This window comes from Schistocerca gregaria, chromosome 3 (genome assembly GCF_023897955.1).
Source record: "Schistocerca gregaria isolate iqSchGreg1 chromosome 3, iqSchGreg1.2, whole genome shotgun sequence".
Taxonomy (NCBI): domain Eukaryota; kingdom Metazoa; phylum Arthropoda; class Insecta; order Orthoptera; family Acrididae; genus Schistocerca; species Schistocerca gregaria.
In genome coordinates, this window is record NC_064922.1 from 425,290,404 (window position 1) to 425,311,626 (window position 21,223).

The 21,223-nt window shown below is 43.7% G+C and overlaps 1 protein-coding gene across 1 annotated transcript in view; it reads right to left on the reverse strand.

Annotated features, from left to right (window-relative positions):
• Positions 1-1,088: 1,088 nt before the first annotated feature.
• Positions 1,089-21,223, reverse strand: part of LOC126355402 (UPF0489 protein C5orf22 homolog) — a 151,239-nt gene continuing 131,104 nt past the window's right edge. The window contains exon 3 of the mRNA XM_050005699.1: positions 1,089-1,287. Within this exon, the coding sequence (XP_049861656.1) occupies positions 1,089-1,287 (199 nt within the window). The remainder of the gene's footprint in view (positions 1,288-21,223) is intronic.

Sequence of the window (21,223 nt, forward strand, 5' to 3'; positions counted from 1 at the left end):
AAGTCTAAACATTTTTGACTAGGATTCAGGTTCTTGGGGCTTTCAATAATCCAAAAGTCTTTCACTACGTACCATACCAAGAAATTATTATGCTTTAAACCACATCAAGTACTGCTAAAACTGAACCGTTAAAGTTTATTATAGCGCAACGAGATGTCCAGGAAACTACTTCCATAAACCAACAGTTTCCATTTGCTCTAGGGAGGTAATCCATGAAGGTCAAGTATGTTATACGACAAAATAAATATTCATGTTGTTGTAAGAGATGAGTGGAATATCTAATTACGGGTAGCCTCACTAAGCTATCTATATTATTATTATTATTATTATATGTACTAAGATGGTATCTGTTCTTTCGGACATCTTAGTATATAGTTAAGGCTCATCGGCCACTTGACCATCTTCTTCTTCTGTGCGAATGCACAGACAGTGCCCGAACTCTTACGGGAATCGGCAACGTGCCGCGACTAGTGAGTATAATGGGCGGGGGCACTACGAATGTAGTGCGGGACAATAAGTTGAGAATGTGGGTTCCGCGGGACGCGTGCCAGAGATAAATCCCTACAGTCGCGCTATCCTCTGTGTCCTCGGTGGCTAGGATGGATAGAGCGTCTGCCATGTAAGCAGGAGATCCCTGGTTCGAGTCCCGGTCGGGGCACACATTTTCAACTGTCCCCGTTGGTGTATGTCAACGCCTGTAAGCAGCTAAGGGTGTTCATTTCATTATATTGTTATTCATTGTATTTCTGTTCCATCACCACTGCGTACACGTTGTATCACACTTTCCGTAAGGGAACAGCTTCGCGAACAGGGAAGAAGTAAAAAGACATTACACCTAAAACAGAAACATGTTTGTCGTGCCCTACGCTGTCCATGTCTACTTTTCATGTAGCGTCAGAGTTTGTAATTGAAAACTGCCGCTTAAAGTCATCAAAACGATGTTCTGCCCCTATGACGTGGTTCCATTCGCGCTACTCAGATTTCTTCCGACTTCTCTGCCTTGAAAAATGTATACGTTAAATGTGTTTCATTTCTCTATCAGATTAAAGGAACTGTTAGGAGAGACAGTTTTCAGGGTGAGTACGACATCAACAGCAGTGCGGGGCGCGACAGTGGCCAGCGGCTTTGCAAACCGACCTGATTTCTCCGGTGGCGGTGTCGCGCCCGATGACGAACTGCGAGGCTCCGTCCTGCATCTGCTTTGCCCACGGCGGCTTCACCCACACCAGGTTGGACAGGTGGCCCGCGTATGCGGCAGGCAACATCCAGTTCTCGATGCTCAGCTCGCTGTAACAGCCAATGTGTCATCATTTAAAGGCGCCAGGTTCATTTGCTAGCAGACGGAAGACAACCGTTCAACTCGTAACTTCTCCAAGTGCTTTTGTCATCATATTGAAAGATACGTAGGGCCGCTGCAAGTATGACACCGTTACTTATTTCGAATTATCTTCCATTTCTTTTCATTTCATTTTAAACTATAAAATTACGTAAAACAATATTCAATGTAACAGCTAAAAGTTTCTCCATATTCAAGACAGGCAACGGAAGCTACCCAAACAACAACAGAGGAATTAGCCACGTTAACACAGGCTACAAAATCTACACTACTATCTTAAATAATAGACCCACCTGTATCTGTTACAATTTTTTTAGAAGAGCAAATAGGTTTTAGAAAACTACGATCCTGCACTGACGGAATTTTTAGTATAAAACAACTCTTAGAGTACAGGAGAGAATTTTAATTTTACAACGATGCACTTCCGATACACAGGGAACGGATTCTCAAATTGGCCTCTTGTACAGTTAAAGCACAACTAAAACAGAGAGAAGGGTCATTGTAAAAAATGCAAAACATAAAATCTTAATGCTAGCCAGAATCGGCCACAAATAGCTCCTTGTTGTCATTGTTGTTGTGGTCTTTAGTCCAGTGCCTGGTTTGATGCATCTCTCCGTGCTACTCTATCCTGTGAAAGCGCCGGCCGGGGTGGGCGGCCAAGCGGTTCTAGGCGCTACAGTCTGGAACCGCGCGACCGCTACGGTCGCAGGTTCGAATCTTGTCTCGGGCATGGACGTGTGTGATGTAGGTTTCAGTAGTTCTAAGTTCTAGGGGACTGATGACTTCAGAAGTTAAGTCCCATAGTTCTCAGAGCCTCATGCCGGCCGCGGTGGTCTCGCGGTTCTAGGCGCGCAGTCCGGAACCGTGCGACTGCTACGGTCGCAGGTTCAAATCCTGCCCCGGGCATGGATGTGTGTAATGTCCTTAGGTTAGTTAGGTTTAAGTAGTTCTAAGTTCTAGGGGACTGATGACCACAGCAGTTGAGTCCCATAGTGCTCAGAGCCATTTGAACCATTTTTTTCTCAGAGCCATTTGAACCATTTCTGAACCTGTGCAAGCTTCATCTCCCAGTACCTACTGTAACCTACATCCTTCTGAATATGTTTAGTGTATTCATCTCTTGATCTCCCTCAACGATTTTTACCCTCCACGCTGCCCTCCAATACTAAGTTGGTGATTCCTTGATGCCTCACAATATGCCCTACCAATCGATCCCTTTTTCTAGTCAAGTTATGCCACAGATTTTTCTTCTTTCCAATTCTATTCAGAACCTCCTCGTTAGTTATGTAATTTACCCATCTAATCTTCAGCATTCTTCTGTAGCACCACATTTCGAAAGCTTTTATTCTCTTCTTGTCCAAACTATTTATCGTCCACGTTTCACTTCTATGCATGGCTACACTCCATACAAATACTTTCAGAAACGACTTCCTGACAAATCTATACTCGATGTTATCAAATTTCTCTTCTTTAGAACGCTTTCCTTGCCATTGCCAGTCTACATTTTATATCTTCTCTACTTCAACCATTATTTTGCTACCCAAATAGCAAAACTCCTTTACTACTTTAAGTGTCTCTTTTTTCCTAATCTAATTCCCTCAGAATCACCCGACTTGATGCGACTGCATTTCATTCTCTTAGTTTTGCTTTTGTTGATGTTCATCTTATATCCTCCTTTCAAGACACTGTTCATTCCGTTCAACATCTCTTCCAAGTCCTTTGCTGTCTCTGACAGAATTACAATGTCATCGGCGAACCTCATCGTTTTTATTTCCTCTCCATGGACTTTAATACCTACTCCGAATTTTTCCTTTGTTTCCTTTACTGCTTGCTCAATATACAGATTGAATAACATCGGGGATAGCCTACAACCCTGTTTCACTCCCTTCCCAACCACTGCTTCCCTTTCATGCCCCTCGACTCTTATGACTGCCATCTGGTTTCTGTACAAATTGTAAATAGCCTTTCGCTCCCTGTATTTTACCCCTGCCACATTCAGAATTTGAAAGAGAATATTCCAGTCAACATTGTCAAAAGCTTTCTCTAAGTTTACAAATGGTAGAAACGTAGGCTTGCCTTTCCCTAATCTATTTTCTAAGACACGTCGTAGGGTCAGTATCGCCTCACGGGTTCCAATATTTCTACGGAATCCAAACTGATCTTCCCCGAGGTCGGATTCTACCAGTTTTTCCATTCGTCTATAAATAATTCGTGTTATTATTTTGCAGCTGTGGCTTATTAAACTGATAGTTCGGTAATTTTCACATTAGTCAACACCTACTTTCTTTGGGATTGGAATTATTATATTATTCTTGAAGCCTGAGGGTATTTCGCCTGTCTCATACATCTTGCTCACCTGATGGTAGAGTTTTGTTAGGCCTGGCTCTCCCAAGGCTGTCTGTAGTTCTAATGGAATGTTGTCTACTCCCGGGGCCTTGTTTCGACTCAGGTCTTTCAGTGCTCTGTCAAACTCTTCACGCAGTATCGTATCTCCTACTTCATCTTCATCTACAATCTCCTCCATTTCCATAATATTGTCCTGAAGAACATCGCCCTTGTATAGATCCTCTATATACTACTTCCACTTTTCTGATTCCCATTCTTTGCTTAGAACTGGGTTTCCATCTGAGCCCTTGATATTCATGCAAGTGGTTCTCTTTTCTCCAAATGTCTCTTTAATTTTCCTGTAGGCAGTATCTATCTTATCCCTAATGATATGCGCCTCTACATCCTTACATTTGTCCTCTAGCCATCCCTGCTTAGCCATTTTGCACTTCCTGTCGATCTCATTTTTGAGACGTTTGTATTCCTTTTCGCCTGCCTCGTTTACTGCATTTTTGTATTTTCTTCTTCCATCAATTAAATTCAGTATCTCTTCTGTTACCCAAGGACTTCTACTAGCCCTCGTCTTTTTACCTACTTGATCCTCTGCTGCCTTCACTACTTCATCCCTCAAAGCTACCCATTCTTCTTCTACTGTACTTCTTTCCCCCATTCTTGTCATTCGTTCCCCATTGCTCTCCCTGAAACTCTACAACCTCTGGTTCTTTCAGTTTATCCAGGTCCCATCTCCTCAAATTCCCACCTTTTTGCAGTTTTTTCAGTTTTAATCCACAGTTCATAACTAATAGGTTGTGGTCAGAGTCCACATCTGCCCCTGGAAATGTCTCACAATTTAAAACCTGATTCCTGAATCTCTGTCTTATTATATAATGTACTTGAGACCTTCCAGTATCTGCCGGCTTCTTCCATGTCTACTACCTTCTTTCATGATTCTTGAACAAAGTGTTAGCTATGATTAAGTTATACTCTGTGTAGAATTCTACCAGGCGGCTTCCTCTTTCATTCCTTACTCCCATTCCATTTTCACCTACTACGTTTCCTTCTCTTCCTTTTCCTACTATCGAGTTCCAGCCACCCACGACTATTAAATTTTCGTCTCCCTTCACTACCTGAATAATTTCTTTGCTCACATCATACATTTCATCAGATTTTTCGTCATCTGCAGAGCTAGTTGGCATATAAACTTGTACTACTGTAGTAGGCATGGGCTTCGTGTCTATCTTGGCCACAATAATGCATTCACTATGCTGTTTGTAGTAGTTTACTCGCATTCCTATTTATTTATTCATTATTAAACCTACTCCTGCATTACCCCTATTAGATTTTATGTTTATAACCCTGTATTCACCTGACCAGAAGTCTTGTTCCTCCTGCCACCGAACTTCACTAATTCCCACTATATCTAACTTTAAGTTATCCATTTCTCTTTTTAAATTTTCTAACCTACCTGCCCGATTAAGTGATCTGACATTCCACGCTCCGATCCGTAGAACACCAGTTTTCTCTCTCCTGATAACAACGTCCTCCTGAGTAGTCCCCGCCCGGAGATCCGAATGGGGGACTATTTTACCTCCGGAATGTTTTACCCAAGAGGACGCCATCATCATTTAACCATATAGTAAAGCTGCATGCCCTCGGGAATAATTACGGCTGTAGTTTCCCCTTGCTTTCAGCCGTTCGCAGTACCAGCACAGCAAGGCCGTTTTGGTTATTGTTACAAGGCCAGATCAGTCAATCATCCAGACTGTTGCCCCTGCAACTACTGAAAAGGCTGCTGCCTCTCTACAGGAACCACACGTTTGTCTGGCCTCTCAACAGATACCCCTCCGTTGTGGTTGTACCTACGGTACGGCTATCTGTATCGCTGAGGCACGCAAACCTCCCCACCAACGGCAAGGTCCATGGTTCATGAGGGGACAGATAGCTTACATAATGAAATTCCAAGGATTTCTTTAAATAACTGACCATCGAGACCTTAAATAATGAAACCTGTAAGTTTGTCTCTGGATAATACAAAATCTTTTAAAACATGAACCTTAAAAATACTTAGCAACAAATAAAATTTAAGGCTTGTTATGTTAACAGTAAATAACGAACTCTTTAATAACATTTAACACTGGACCACTGGAAAAGCTCACCTTCGTGAATTTAACTAAGCTAAACTTTACAGCAAAATCAATAGCAGTTCCTGCACCACAGCAGACAAGTGATTTACAACCAACAGCGTATGTACTTGTGACAGCGCACAAGAGTTCACAATGAGGTAAACAAGAAATGTGAGTTCCACAACTTCCAGTCTGTGCTAAGATTAACGTTCAACAACTCAAAAGTTTGGCAGAGAGCAAGTGGCCATCAGAAACTGGTAATTAAAACCACAATAAAATATACAAATGGTATTGAACATGAATCATTAGGACAATAAAACGCGGAGTCAGTGGCCCAGGCAAGCAGCTCGTTTTCAAGGAACAACTCACGCATTGAACACACGTGATGCTCTCCTTTTGCAAACAGCACGCTGTCAAATGATGCGTCCAGCAGTTTGGATCAACATCTTCCTCAAGCGACCCCGCCATCTGCGGCCACCATACTTCAGAGTGCTCCATGTCACACCTCGTCCCAAAATAACCAAGTACCTTCGACGTCCAACAAATGACTCAGCTCTGCCAAGGCACCATTGTATCACGTAGATCACCAAGTGATCCCGGGCGCGAGAATACACAGGCTGCGCATAGCTGAGTGAGAATGAGGTTTGCCCCTTGCACCTAGAAGACGCGGACATGAGCTTTAGCACGGCTCCCTTACACTCCTTGCGGACTCTGCCCGCAATTGCAAAAACGTTGACTGATGCCGACAACACAGAGCCAGCACCTAACTGACTTATCCACCTCCTCTTAAAAAAAAAGTCAGAGTGGAAGGGTAGGGGGGGGGGGCTGAACTCAGGTCGAAGCTGCCACTACTTCGCCCTGTGGCCATGAGCCTTGATCTGGCTTACATGAATCTGAGTTCGCTGTCCCGTAGCCACATTCTCAACCACAAATGAGACTTGACGAGGCGCCTCAGCAATTCGGAATGTCCCAAAAAATCTCGGGAGCATCTTCCCTATAACCGTCTCTGCAATCCCACTAGGCCTTTTGAAGCTTTTAACGAGTCTCAAGTCGCCTATTTTAAAAGAGGTAGGACGCCTCCCACGGTTGTACCGTTCTGTTTGCCGGCAGTGAGCCAGTTTAATGTTGTTACGCCCCTCTTACAATTATTTGTGATGGTGGCAGCGTCCACATTCTCAGAAGGAGATCATTTATTCCCCGCAGTCTGATAATAGGACGGCTGGTCCCGGCGGAGGTTCGAGTCCTCCCTCGGGCATGGGTGTGTGTGTGTGTGTGTGTGTGTGTGTGTGTGTGTGTGTGTGTGTGTGTGTGTGTGTGCGCGCGTGTTTGTCCATAGGATAATTTAGGTTATGTAGTGTGTAAGCTTACGGACTGATGTCCTTAGCAGGTAAGTCCCATAAGATTTGACACACATTCGAACACTTTTTGATAATAGGAGAATTAATGGGATAGTCTACAACCAAACTTCCTGCAGTGGCTTTATGCGATTCGTGCTTTGCCAAATTTAAGGCAAAATACACACAGTTAAGTGACTCGTGCAACTTATTTTGATCTTTAGTGTGGTAAATTATAAGGGTTGCCTTGTATGTTGCGACTGACTGGCTCAGAAAAGGAAGGGCATGGGTTATTAGGGAACCACGGTGACAAGTGTACCAGCATTTTGAAAGCAAGTATGCCTGAATTCCCTGGAAACAAAAGGAGGTGCGTTACCACTAACTAAAACTCTTAGTGGACTAAAACGTGCAAATGTGCTTCCCAAAAGGGGAATCGTGAAGCCCGCATTTGCTACCATTTCTAGTACCCCATAACGGACCCAAACAATCGATACATAACTTATCCATAATGAGATTTTTACTCTGCAGCCGAGTGTGCGCTGATATTAAACTTCCAGGCAGATTAAAAATGTGTGCCGGACCGAGAATCGAACTCGGGACCTTTGCCTTTCGAGGACAAGTGCTTCAAGTGCTTTACCGATTATTTTTATTTGAAGCTAGGACGTATGAATTACATTTCCAGACGCAACATTTTTTTTAAAGAAAAGGGTAGAGTTTTCAGTTCTGAGTTGGTGGAGACAGGGAGGGCAGGGGTCGAAAACCCGACGCCTGGCCACGATGCTTGCCCCTTCCCATCCCTGAATCACTCCCCTTTAGTTTAGTTTTGTTTTTTTTTTTTCCTTACCGGGAACAGAGTAAGGAAAACAAACTATATTTACTTGTACAAGCATAAATACAGCAGAAATGCCATTCTTCCGGCGGAATCAACAAGAGACATTACACTCGAACAAGGCGAGAAAAAGTCTTTATTAACAAGGTGTCGGAAAAAATAATGAAATAATACTGAAGTAAGCTAAGAAGTGTGAGGCAATATATAAAGGGGAGAAGGTGGGGGAGTATGATGAGACTTGCAGGCAACTGTCCGGCAGATGGAGCATGGAGGCAGAGTGGGGAGGAGTCAACATGCGAGGCCTCGCCCCTGTGTCCCCGGCACCTCTGCCGGGAAGAAGCGCCCGAAAGGAGGGTAGCAGCCAAAGAGGAGAGGACAGTAGAGGTGGGGGAAATGACCTGCATGCTCTGGTATACTGCATAAAAGAAAGGAGGCGCCTGTCCATGCGCCTACTCCACTGTGAGTTACGATGTACACAGAAGCGCGAAGAGTCTCAGATGTCAGGAGGAGGAGAAGGGGACGGCACCATGCAGCTGAGCGGGGGTGACGCAAAGATCGCGTGTAGGTAATTGGCGAAGAAGGCGCGCTAGCGCGGTCTGTGCTTAACTTCACTGTGGGCGGATTGTAAGTACTGCCAGAAATCAAGGCGTGATTTGTCGCCATCATCATACAAGTAGGTGATCGCCCATCCTTTGACCCATAGAATCGCATGATATTTGGTGGCGAGGAAATAAGTATTCCTAAGGATGGATAAAAGACCATGGGTCAATCGAATCCGGCCAAACGCGGAGGTAACAGGCAAATAACTGTCGGCCAAGTTTCCAGACGTCGCTGGTGGCAGCGCAAGTCAGTTGGTGGACATGGTCACCCATGAGGGGGCAAACTGAGCAAAGCGGATAGTCCGTTAGTCCAATGGCGTGAAGACGTTGATGTGTGGTGAATTTTCCACATGCGATGTGGTACCATGTTGCCCGGATGCTGGATGGAAGAAAAAGCTAGTGGATATGACGCCAAACCGTGGACCAACGCGTCGATGGATGTCTGAGTTCGATACTGTTGCTGGATATGTAACGAAGCAGTGGGGTGTAAAAATCTTTAGGTCGAAGAGAGCTCGTGTTCGGTAAGTGTGTGTGTGTGTGTGTGTGTGTGTGTGTGTGTGTGTGTGTGTGTGAGCGTAACTGAAATCGACGATGAGATCCGCGAGGTGCGTCAGATGGTGCTTGATGTGTCCGACTGGTACTGGTGGCGTTCGCCCCCGTTCCACTGCTTGTGCATGGTGGGCATGTACAAGGACGAGGCCCCTCCCGCTCGCGTCGGGAGGGTGAGCGTTTCGTATCGGACCTTAAAGGTCGTACCGACCGTAAGAAAGTATAATTTAGAGTGTACGCCGAAAATTGATGGCAGCGGAGCGGCTCACGGTAAAGGCGAAAATGATACCAAGTTATCGTAGTTGCTGTCCACACGGGAGAAGTGCTAAGTCGTCGTGTGAGAGGCTGCGTTCAATGGACATCGCCACGGATTTAGCCACATTCATGTTACTGCCCGCTGCAGTTCCGTACGTTGATATCAAATCAAGCACCGTTTGTGTTTCATTCCGCGAGCGGACCAAGAGGAGATCGGACGCATACGCGCGACACCGTAAAGTGAGACCAGAAAGGTGGTCTGTCAGACTCCCGATGAGTGGCTCCAGGTTTATGGCATAGAGTAGGGTCGAAGGTGGGCAACCATGCTCTATGGAACGCCGGATCGTTACTGGTCCCGCCACACGGCCATTGACCCGAATCAGCGATTCGGCGGTGCCGTACAGGCGCCGGATGACATCGATAAAGGTTGGTGGAAAACCAATTCGGATTATTACTCAGAACAGAAAACGATGCCGCACCTTGTCGAGTGCGCTGTCAAAATCAACGGCAACCACCGCGGCGCGGAATCTGCACGCCGCTGCCAGAGCGATTAAATCACGACACTCTCCTGTGGCCGTTTGTGTAGGAAGTTAACCATCCGGAGTTGTCTGTTCTGGGGATAGAATGCTAGGCAGGATCTTGCGGTATCACGTCGCCTGGAGTCGTGTAAAATTTTTATAGTGTGCCTTAAGCAGAATCAGGGGACGGTAATGTGCTGTCGTCATTCCCGGTGTCGGTTTGTGGATGGGTATAATAATTCCCGTGACAAAGAATGGCGGTACGTCGTTCCCCATCGTCATCAGCTCATGAAACATCGTCGTCCACCGAGGAAAGCGCGTTAAAATTCTATCGGCAATCCGTCGACACTAGGTGGCTTATTCAGAGCACCTTTTTTGACTGCATCGTGGACTTCGTCGCGCGTAACTGGGTCCATCAGCTAGTCCGCTTCGTCGCTGGCGAGGGTGAGAGTTACGTGTGGTAACATAAACTCCTCAGCGCGGTTGTTGGCAGTCTCCTCCTGGTACATTGTGCGGTAGTGGCCTAAAAAGGCACTGACAATTTCGGCCTGGAAAGGGACTTGCTGGGCGCGACAGGTGATGAGGCGTTGTCGTCGGTGTTTCTTATCGGAGGTGATAAAATGCGTGGTGGGATGTCCTTGTTCCAACAATTATTGACGTTGGGTCCCCACCATCGCCCCGTGCAGGCGACGGTGTGTCAACGTTACAATTTGTGCCTTAATCCTGCTGCGTTCCCTCTGGGTTACAGGGTGGGCGGCTGGGCGTCCAGGCCGCGGAGAACGGCGCAGAAATAGTCGGTAGTGTGCCGGCGCCACGAAGCTACTTCCTTGGCATAGTGAATCAAGATACGTCGAGTGGCAGGTTTGGCACATTCCAGCCACCACGTAAAAGTTGTGCAGTACTTAAGTAAGCGACGTTCACGGGTGGTCCTTGTCTCAGTAACACGTTGAAGATATTCGAGATCATAAAGATGGGAGGTGTTTAGCTTCCAACGTACACGACTGCGCCAGACTACTCGTTGCGGGAGGAGAATTTTTGCAGATGCAGGCACAGTGGTCCGTAAAGGCCAAGGGCCAAAGTTCTGCAACTTGGACTGCAGGTTTGAGTTCCCGAGAGACGTAAATACTATCAAGACGGCCCGCAGAGTGACTCGTCTGTCCACGTGCGTCGCCGTGCCGAACTTCCCAAGCGTCGCGGAGCAACAGGAACAGTTCTTGACAGGTGTTGTAGTAGGGCATTTGATCCTTAGGGTGCAGGACACAATTAAAATCAGCCCCAAGCAAGTAATGGTCAGAGCTCCGAGAAACGAAGGGGCGATTTCTTCTGAATGGAAGTGTGTCCTGCCGCGTCTATGGGTGAAGTCTGGCCGAGAATAAATGTTGGCAATACGCGTCCCCATGTCGGTGATGGCGATGCCTCTGGCGGATGGAAGGTATGTGATATCAGCCGCCAGAATGCCTTCTCGGGAGTAGATGGCTACGCCACATCCCAGGTGGTCACCAGGAGAAGGATAAGTGTTGTATCCCGTGACGTCTGGAAGTGTGACCAAGTGTACTTTCTGTAATAGTGCGATTTCGACGTCCGATGCCCATATCATCTCCTGCTGCAGTTGAATTTTCACGGAAGAGCTAATGGTATTAGTGTTGATCGTCGTACCCCGCTGTAGAGATTGAGCAACCCAAGCACGACTCACGACCCATCCTCACAGCTTCGAGGTAAGAGACGAGGTACTGGCAGGATTGAAGCTGTGTGTCGTGCTTGGGTAGCTGTCCGTAAAACACTTGCCCGCGAAAGGCAAAGGTCCCGAGTTCGAGTCTCGGTCCGGCACACAGTTTTAATCTGCCAGGACGTTTCAACTTATCCATGGGCTTCTCATCTCGGTTTAAGACTGCATAAACCCCTGCCTAGTATTCGGAGTGGGCTTCACACATCGACAATCCTGACACATTAACATTAACTTGCGGACGTCAGAATACAGAGTTGGCCAAGTTAAATGCTCCTTAACCTCAGCTTTAGTCTTTAAGACGCCGAATTTCCCCTGCAGACTAACTGATGGGAATAGTAGAAAGCAGCAAATAGTTCAAATAGCTCTGAACACTATGGGACTTAACATCTGAGGTCATCAGTCTCCTAGAACTACTTAAACATAACTAACTTAAGGACATCACACACATCCATGCCCGAGGCAGGACTCGAACCTGCGACCGTAGCGATCGCGCGGTTCCAGACTGAAGCGCTAGAAACGCTCGGTCGCAACGTCAGGCTAGAAAACAGAAGGCACTAAATTAGCTGACAGAAATATTCTTAGTTTATTATCCCGTCTAGTGCGGTAGTAAAGCAATCCTTTACTGAAGCTATAGCTACAGTGAATCGGAATGCGGAAATATGAACGGCCTACAGGGCAAGGCGTCCAGTCTTACATTACCTAGCCGACACCGAGCTAAGGATTATCAGCCTCAAAGGAAAAAAAGGTTCGATATTCTAAATAAAATTTAAACTGCTCTGAGGCATAAAATACTGCCACAGCTTCTAACTCGTAGACTGAATAATTGGCGTCTACAGCAGATAGGCGCTGAACACACGTGCGACATCACGTCGCTTGCCATCATACTCCTGCACCAAGACAGCCCGCAGTACTGTTAGATGCGTCCGTCTGAAGTATAAAATATTTCTCAAAATCAGGAATGGCTAACTTGCCTGCTGTACTAAGAGCCTACTTCGAGGCACTGAAAGCAGCTAGCTGATTGTCCATCCATTGAACAGCATACCCTTATGATGCAGCACGTCAAAAGATGATGTCAGTTGAGCAAATCCTGAAATGAACTTACGGAAAAAGTTGATCATCCCAATCAATCGAGCAGTATCTCCATTATTCGTAGGCTGGAGAAAATCGCTGATGGGCTTGGTATGTTCCTTGTCGACTTTCACTCCACATGCTGACACTTTTGTCCCAAGAACGATATTTCCGAACTCGACAAATTCACCTTTTTTTCCCCAAGTGTAACAGTAAGATTAGTTGCACTACCTAAACCTCTCCAGTACCTGACGTAAATTGTCAATATGATCTTCAAATTTGTGGTTATACACAACCACATCATCCACATAGCTGTAGACGAAACTAAATTTCAGCTCACCCAACACGAAATCTAAGAATCTTTACAAAATGGCTGCACCTGTAGATAAAGAAATGGGACACTGTTAAATTCAAATTACAATCGGTGCAGAACGCAGGTAATGGTTTCGAATCCTCGATAAGCGGTACCTGACAGTATGCATGACAGATATAACACAGTAAAAAAACAAGCCCTCGGGAACCATCGAAAGCAATTGTGCAAATCGGGCAGGGAGATTTACTCCAGAACAACATTACAATTTAGTGCTCTGTAATCAACAACCGACCTCCAGCCTCCACACTTGGGTTGGGCGCCAGAGACAAAGGTGATACATATGGAGATGTTGAAGGCCTGATAACCCCTTCTTGCGTTAGTTTATCAATCTGACAAAGAATATTCGAGATCCACTTTCAGTACGTCTACATACACAGTAATACCAGCTATTTCCCAGCATCCCACAATGCACAAACATCCAGCCTACTATCTATACCAGCAACCAACCAGATTTTGAAAATGAACTGAAAATAATTTGAAGAAATAGCATGCAGCAATGGTTATGTTCTTACTCTAATTGACAACATACTCAGCAAAAAGAAGAGACAGATGATAATAGCACTCCTCTGTCCACGTGAGACACCACTGCTCACACTGGTAACAAATGGGCCCCGATGCTATATGTGAGTAGATTCTTGATTCTTACCAGGAAACTAAAGTCCAGGATACATACTCCAGATTTTTACACTGGGAATACTATTGCCCACTTTTTGTTCAACAGTAAAGATAAGATTCAACCTCAGAACAGAGTGGCAATTGCAGAATTTCCTGCAATCTGTGTGGCAAATTATAAGTGGGTCAATCATATAGGGCTATAACTACTAGACAGACTGAGCTTGAAAGGAGTTGAAGACTGAAAAATAAAGATTCCACCTTTGCTGAACTCCATACAGGAACTAAAGGGAGAAAACCAACAATACTTGAATTTCTGGCCATTAATAAACACCAATCGAAGCATCCTGACCTGGTCCTTAATGACCAAACGTAATTCCATTACCCACCCTTACTAATTTAGCAGGAGTCATATTACTTCTCTCACCATTAGATAATAAGCTTGATATAATTGTTCCACACCCACATTTCAAACTATTTTTCCTCCCGCCCCCCTTTTTTCAGTGTGTTCGTCACATTCACCTGTTTGTCCTTATGACGTAGTAGCTAGTGCCATTACTCACTTGTAGAACATTTTTGGCTTATATATCCATATAGTTTTGATATTTGAATATACTGTAATGTACGATTTATTTGTTCAGTCTCTTTAGATATTGCATTATGTTTGTATTATGCATCGGTATAGACATAAAATGTCACATATCTTTGAACAACAGTCTTTGTACAGCTATGTATTCTCGCTGAAGTTGTGTGGGCTATCTGTTCAGGATTAAGTTATCTGACGATGGCTTAAGAAGCCAAAAACCGATTCATAACGAACTATTAAATAAATATTATTGTGGAACATCAATGCTGTTTATTCAAGTTATTAATATGTCTACGTTCCTCCAAGAACTGACAGAATATTGCACTAACATTAATAACTGGTTCCTTTTACCGAGCCCCCGTCTCAGATGGTACAGTTGCTGAACAGTTCAAAGAAAACTTGAGTCTTACTTGAAATAGGTACCACACTAATACAATTATAGTTGGTGCTGACTTCAATCTGCCCTAGATTTGTTGGCGAAAATATGTATGCAAAGCCGGTGGTAGGTATAAAACATAGTCAGAAATCGTATTAAATGCCTTCTTCGAAAATTATATTGAGCAGTTAGTTCAGGAACCCAACCAAGTGTAAATGGGTTGCGAAAACATACTTGATATCTTAGCAACAAATAATAATGAGCAAATAAAGAGCCTGATGATGAATACAGGAGTTAGTCATTACAAAATCGTTGTAGCGAGACTGACAACTACAACATCCAAATCCACCAAATATAACGGAAAAACATAGCTATTTTTTTAAAAAAGCAGATAAAAAAACGTTTGATGCCCTCCTACGAGACAGTCTCTGCCCGTTCCCAACTAACTATGTAAATGTAGGTGAAATGTGATTGAATTTAAAAGAAATAGTATCTTAAGCAATTGACAGATTTATACCAACTAAATTAATAAAAGATGGTACTGATCCCCCATCGTACACAAAAACGATCATAACACAGCTGCAGAAGTAACGAAAAAAGCGTGCCAATTAAAAAACTCAAAATCTCCAAGACGCAATGTTTTGCTGAAGATCGAAACTTACCGTGGACTTCAATGCGAGATGCTTTCAGTAGCTTCGACGCAAACGCTGCCTCGAAATGTTACAGAAAATCCAGAGAGATTCTGGTCTGTGTAAAGTATACAAGCTGTCAGCCTCCGTAGCTGCGCTATTAGTACGGCGGATTGCTAAGCGAAGGGTCCCGGGTACGATTCCCTGTCCGGTGGGAGATTTTTCTCCGCTCAGGGGCTGGGTGCTCTATTGTCCTTATGTTGGTACAGTCATATTCCGTTGTTGAGATGGCTGAAGGGCGTGGCCCAAAAGCCAATGAAATAGAAAAAGTACACCAGTAGCGTAACACAGTCACGCCTTCTCTGCGCGATTCCACTGAATATAACCTATGACAGTGTTACTAAAGCGGGGTTGTCGAACACAGTAATCCGTAACTCCTTCACCACGAATTCGAATCGAAATCAACTGCCAACATGAGTAACTTAGAAGTACACGTCCTCGATGTAGCGAAGCAGCTTAAGGCGCTTGATAAAGGCAAATCTTCCGGTCCAGATAGCAGACCAATAAAGTTCCTTTCAAACTATGCTGATACAGTAGACCGATACCTAGTAATCAAATACAAGCGCTAAGTTCTTGACGAAAGATTCGTACCCAAAGATTAGAAAGCTGTACTGGTCACACCGACACTCAGGAAAGGAAATATTAGTAATCCTTTGAATTACATACCCGTATCACTAACGCCGATTTGTAGTAAGATTTTGGAATATATGCTGTGTTCAAACGTTATTAATTAGCTCCAAGATAAGTCAATTGGCAGACAGTCAGTACGGATTCAGAAAATATCGTTCTTGTGAGGCAGAGCTCTCTATTCGGACGAAGTAATGAGTTCTATCGACAGCGGATCTCAAATAGATTCCATATTTCTAGATTTCCATAACGTTTCTGACACTGTTCCTCACAAGATACTTCTAATAATAGTGCGTACCTCTGCCTGCCTGCTTAGTTAAGTGGTTACGTGCTTGCCTCCCATGCAGCGGGCCCGGGTTCAGTTCCTGGCCGGGTTGGAGATTTTCTCTGCTCGTTGACTAGGTGTTGTGTTGTCCTCATCGTCATTTCATCACCGGCACGCTAGTCGCTCAATGTGGCGTAAACTGTTACAAGACTCGCACTCGGCAGCCGAGCTTCCACGGATGGGGCCTTCCGGCCAGCAATGCCATACGATCATTTCATTTCATTTTGCTACCTCTGGAATATCGCTTCAGATATTTCCTCTAAGAGTGATCACAGTTCGTAGTAATCGATGGAAAATCATCGACAGAAGCGATATCCGCCATCCCCGTCCACCCTCCCAAGTATTGTAGGCCCTATGCTGTTCCTAATCTACATAAACAATTTAGGAGACAATCTCAGCAGCCCTATTAGAATGATTGCAGCTGATGCTGCCATTTACCGTCTAGTAAAGTCATCAGAAAATAAAAATAAATTGCAGAATGGTTAGAAACGATACCTGAATTGTTCGAAAAGTGGCAGTCGTCTCTGAATAAAGAAAAGTGTTAAGTCATCCACATCAGTGCACAAAGAAATCCGTTAAATTTCGACTACACGGTAAATTACACAAATTTAAAGGCTGTCACTTCGACTAAATACATAGGAATTATAATTACGAATAAATTAAGTTGAAAGATCACATTGAAAATGTTGTGGGGAAGGCAAACCAAGGACTACGGTTTAGTGGCAGAACACGTAGAAGAGGCAAGAGAGACTGGCTGCATTACTCTTGTTGGTCCGCTACTAGGGTACTGATGTGCTCTATTGGATTCTTCCCGGATAGGATTGACGGAGAACATCGAAAAAGTTAAACGAAGGACAGCTTGTTTTGTATTATCACGAAAGAGGAGAGAGAGTGTTACGGATCTGATGATCGATTTTGCTTGGGGCGAGATATTTTCACGAAATTTCAATCACAAACCTCCTCCTCTGAATGTGATAATACTACATCGGTACAAATCATCATCATTATTATAAAATAAGAGAAATCAGAGCTCGTGCAGAAAGATTAAACCTTAAATTTTCCCGGGCGCTGTTAAAAAGTGGAACTGTAGAGAAATAATCTGAATGTGGTTCAAAGAACCCTCTACCACGCGAGTAAGTGTAAACTACTGAGCAGTCATGCAGTTGTAGCCGAATTACGTCATTACGAAACAGTCGCTCTCCCAAAAGCAAATTAAGCAGTTGACATGTCATCTAACTTTGGCTTTAGTGTCATTCAGAAAATGGAGGGACATATACCACAGAAAATTTTCGGACCTAAGATCTAAGTCGCTATCTGGATGTACAAAAGTTGTTGTCCCCAACGGAACGATTTAGTTTCATCACACGAAAAACGCATCTAAAATTTTATGAAATGCAGGAAGAATGAACGTCTCACGGTTAACAAAGAATGTCTTCAGCATCGCATACGGGACACGAAAAACGTATGGAAGATTGCTAGCCGACGCTCACACATCTCGTATAAGTCGCTGTTGATTCACCGGTTAACTGCATGGACAACACACAGATATAAGATCGACTCTCATAACTTCACGTCCAAACAACTGTGAGGAGGGTTCGCGGTTTGAGAATCCAAAATGGTTCAAATGGCTCTATGCATTATGGGACTTAACATCTGACGTCATCAGTCCCCTAGAACTTAGAACTACTTAAACCTAACTAACCTAAGGACATCACACACATCCATGCCCGAGGCAAGATTCGAACCTGCGACTGTAGAGCAGCCACGTGGTTCCGCACTGAAGAGCCTAGAACCGCTCGACCACAGCGGCCGGCTTTGAGAATTCCGTACAGATTTAATCATGGTATGTTTATGTTTATAGATAGTTCATCTATAGGTTTAGATGAGTGAGTTTGAGAGTATCAAAATATATTACATAAATAGCCGTATCTTTTGACAGCATTACTTAGAAGCTTGCATTTTGTTACACTGCCACTAGACTGTAAGCCTTAGCGTTTGCCATAAATGTTAACTTATGACATCTAACGGTTCCTGAGCAAAAAAGGTCTTAACAGACGGCCGGCCGCGGTGGTCTCGCGGTTCTAGGCGCGCAGTCCGGAACCGTGCGACTGCTACGGTCGCAGGTTCGAATCCTGCCTCGGGCATGGGTGTGTGTGATGTCCTTAGGTTAGTTAGGTTTAAGTAGTTCTAAGTTCTAGGGGACTGATGACCTGATGACCTCAGCTGTTTAGTCCCATAGTGCTCAGACCTTTTTTTTTTTTTTTTTTTTTCCTTAACAGACGGACTACAAGTGGTTCTATAAGGCGTCCATTTTTACCGATTGAGGTATGAAATCCAGAAAATGATGGCCACTAGATCGATGATAGACCTATAATGACAAGATGAAGCTGTAGGAAGCTACGAAACAAAATAAGGCTAAATCTAAGAAGTGGTTGTCCGCGTTCTTTAATGAGACAAGCGAAATAATAGTAACAATAATAAAAATAGTAAAGGAAGTCAACAGAAGTGTAAGGTAAGAAAACTTGGAAAGAATTTCAGTCGTATGTACAGTCAACAACAAAGCGACAGTCCAGAGACTCGTTGATCAATATGGCACGGGAAATGGAGGTAATAAAGTTAAGCCTAAATTATTGTCACCGAAACTGCTTTGTCACAGAATACTAAAAACTTAATTCATAATTTCTATCTCTCACGAACGCAAAAATAGCAGAAACAGAAGTGAGTGAGCGTTGAGCTGAAAAACAATTGATATCGCACGAGAAAGGAAAAGCTAGATGATATGAAACATTACCCGATAGCATGCTATTAAACATGCGAAGGATCTAAATTCTCTTCTAGAGTTTTTCAGAGATCGCTGCAACAATGACCTGTTGCAGGGCAGTTGCGCGGAACTACAGGCCTATCTCACTGACGTCAATATGCTGCAGAATTACGGACGTATTTCATGCCAACAAATTACGATTCCTTTTGGAGCCGGAATATCGGGAATAGGCTACAACCCCATCTCACCCCCTTATTCCCGGCTGCCTTCCTTTCATGTCCATCGATTCGTAACTACAGTCTGACGTCTGTGTAAGCTGTGTGTCACCTTCTGATCCCTATATTTTATCCCTGATAACTGCAGAGCATGACAATACTTGCCTGACCTCTGTTCCCACGAGACGAGCGAGTCTGCTCGTTTCCTAGAGTTACAAAATTTAGTTGTAAATTCTGTCAAAGTTATTTCAATGTTTTTGCAGAATAAATATTTCATATCATGGAAAGTATTAATTTCATTGCAACATGCAATACTAAAGTTAAACCCTAATTCAGTCATAGCCATTTGATGATATCCACCCGCGGCTTCTCCCTAAAGTGATGGGTAAAAGAAAATAATTGCGTTTTCAGAACTGACTTTAAACTGGAGACGAATTTGTTACACAGGTGGTATTACTTATACAAGAGCGCTCTCTAAGATAGTAGAGTAACGCTGGTCCACCCTCTTGTCTACTTGACAATTATTCATTCAATAACATTGTTGTAATTATTTCGTTGATTTTTGTTTTAGTTCACAGAAATGTAATGTGTGCAGAATATTAAACTTAACAACAGAGATTAAAAAGATGTACATATTTCTTACAGTCACGGCCAAAAAATGCAAAAACGTAGTTCTTATTAGTTTAGTCTAACTGATTCCGCTGTTCTGTTCGCCTACGGACCACCGAGAAACCGAAATGCGGATAGAAGCAGAGACTTCAATTGTAACTGCTATTAACAGAGTACGAAAGAGCGCAAATAAGCAGCATATAGCGAACTGAGATTTGTGGAGCACACAAGTAGGTGATAAATCTAATCTTAACAAGCAATGGCAGTTATTGTTATATGAGTTTACCATTAACAAAGATACAGACATCAGTTAACATTTTGCGTCGAAATCATCAGTTACTTTAACTGCTTCGCAGCGCACAGCTCAAGGCGAACAGCAAAATCAGCGATCATTTCTCTACAAATAAGTAATAAAGATCTTGACGATATACCAAAAACCGCTAGCTTCCAAAAACAGCCGCAATCAAAAACTGCCTCAGAATACCTTATATAATGAATACCGTGCATCATCAAATTTCATCATCTTTCCTGGTTGGTATCATGTTTCTAATGGCGGGTATATTCTCAGCCTACGTCACCCTCCCATAGCACTCTCACCGATAAAATTAACCATCGCAATCTGTACTTTATACGGCGGAATAGTCTATCATCCCTAATTAGCAGCCTATGAGACCTTACGAAGAAAGGCAGGCTAGTGACAAGTTGTACTTAGCTCAAAGTGCCTTTAACAATCTCTAATAACACATATTGTGAGAGCCTAATGGAAACGGCTATTCCAGCTATCGTGGCACGCAGTGACCTCTTTGTTTTAACCACATGCCGTGATCAGGGGGCGGTTCTTGAGCACGTTGTGGCTCATATCAAAAGCAATATTCTCTAAATACCGTACTTACTTCTCGGCGTCATAAAACATTATGAAATGGGGACCCTAGGGCAATGAACTGAGGAAAACTTAGATTTCATGTAAGAAATATTAGTAGTATTCACCGAACGAGTTCACTTTTAGCCTTGTGTTTCATACTTTAATGTAAGTGTTGCTGTCATTTGATAACAGAACTGATAACCGCTCAAACTACGTAATGGGCGAAATTTGTGTAAAACATCCAAACTGACTGCACGGAAAGAAGAAAATATATCTGCTACACACAAAACTGGAAAAGAAATCTGTCAACCAAAAGATTTATTATCTCTGTATTTTTCTTTGCCAGGTATATAAAAATATTCAAAAAAGTTTTATTGAATAGGTTGACACCTGTAGCCTATAACGCCCTGATTTCAACCCGATAAATGAAGCACAGGACATACTTCAAATTTCGCGCTGCGCATGCTGATGGCTTCAAATTTGACAGTGGCATAAGTGGAAACGTCATTTCATATCAGAATGTTGC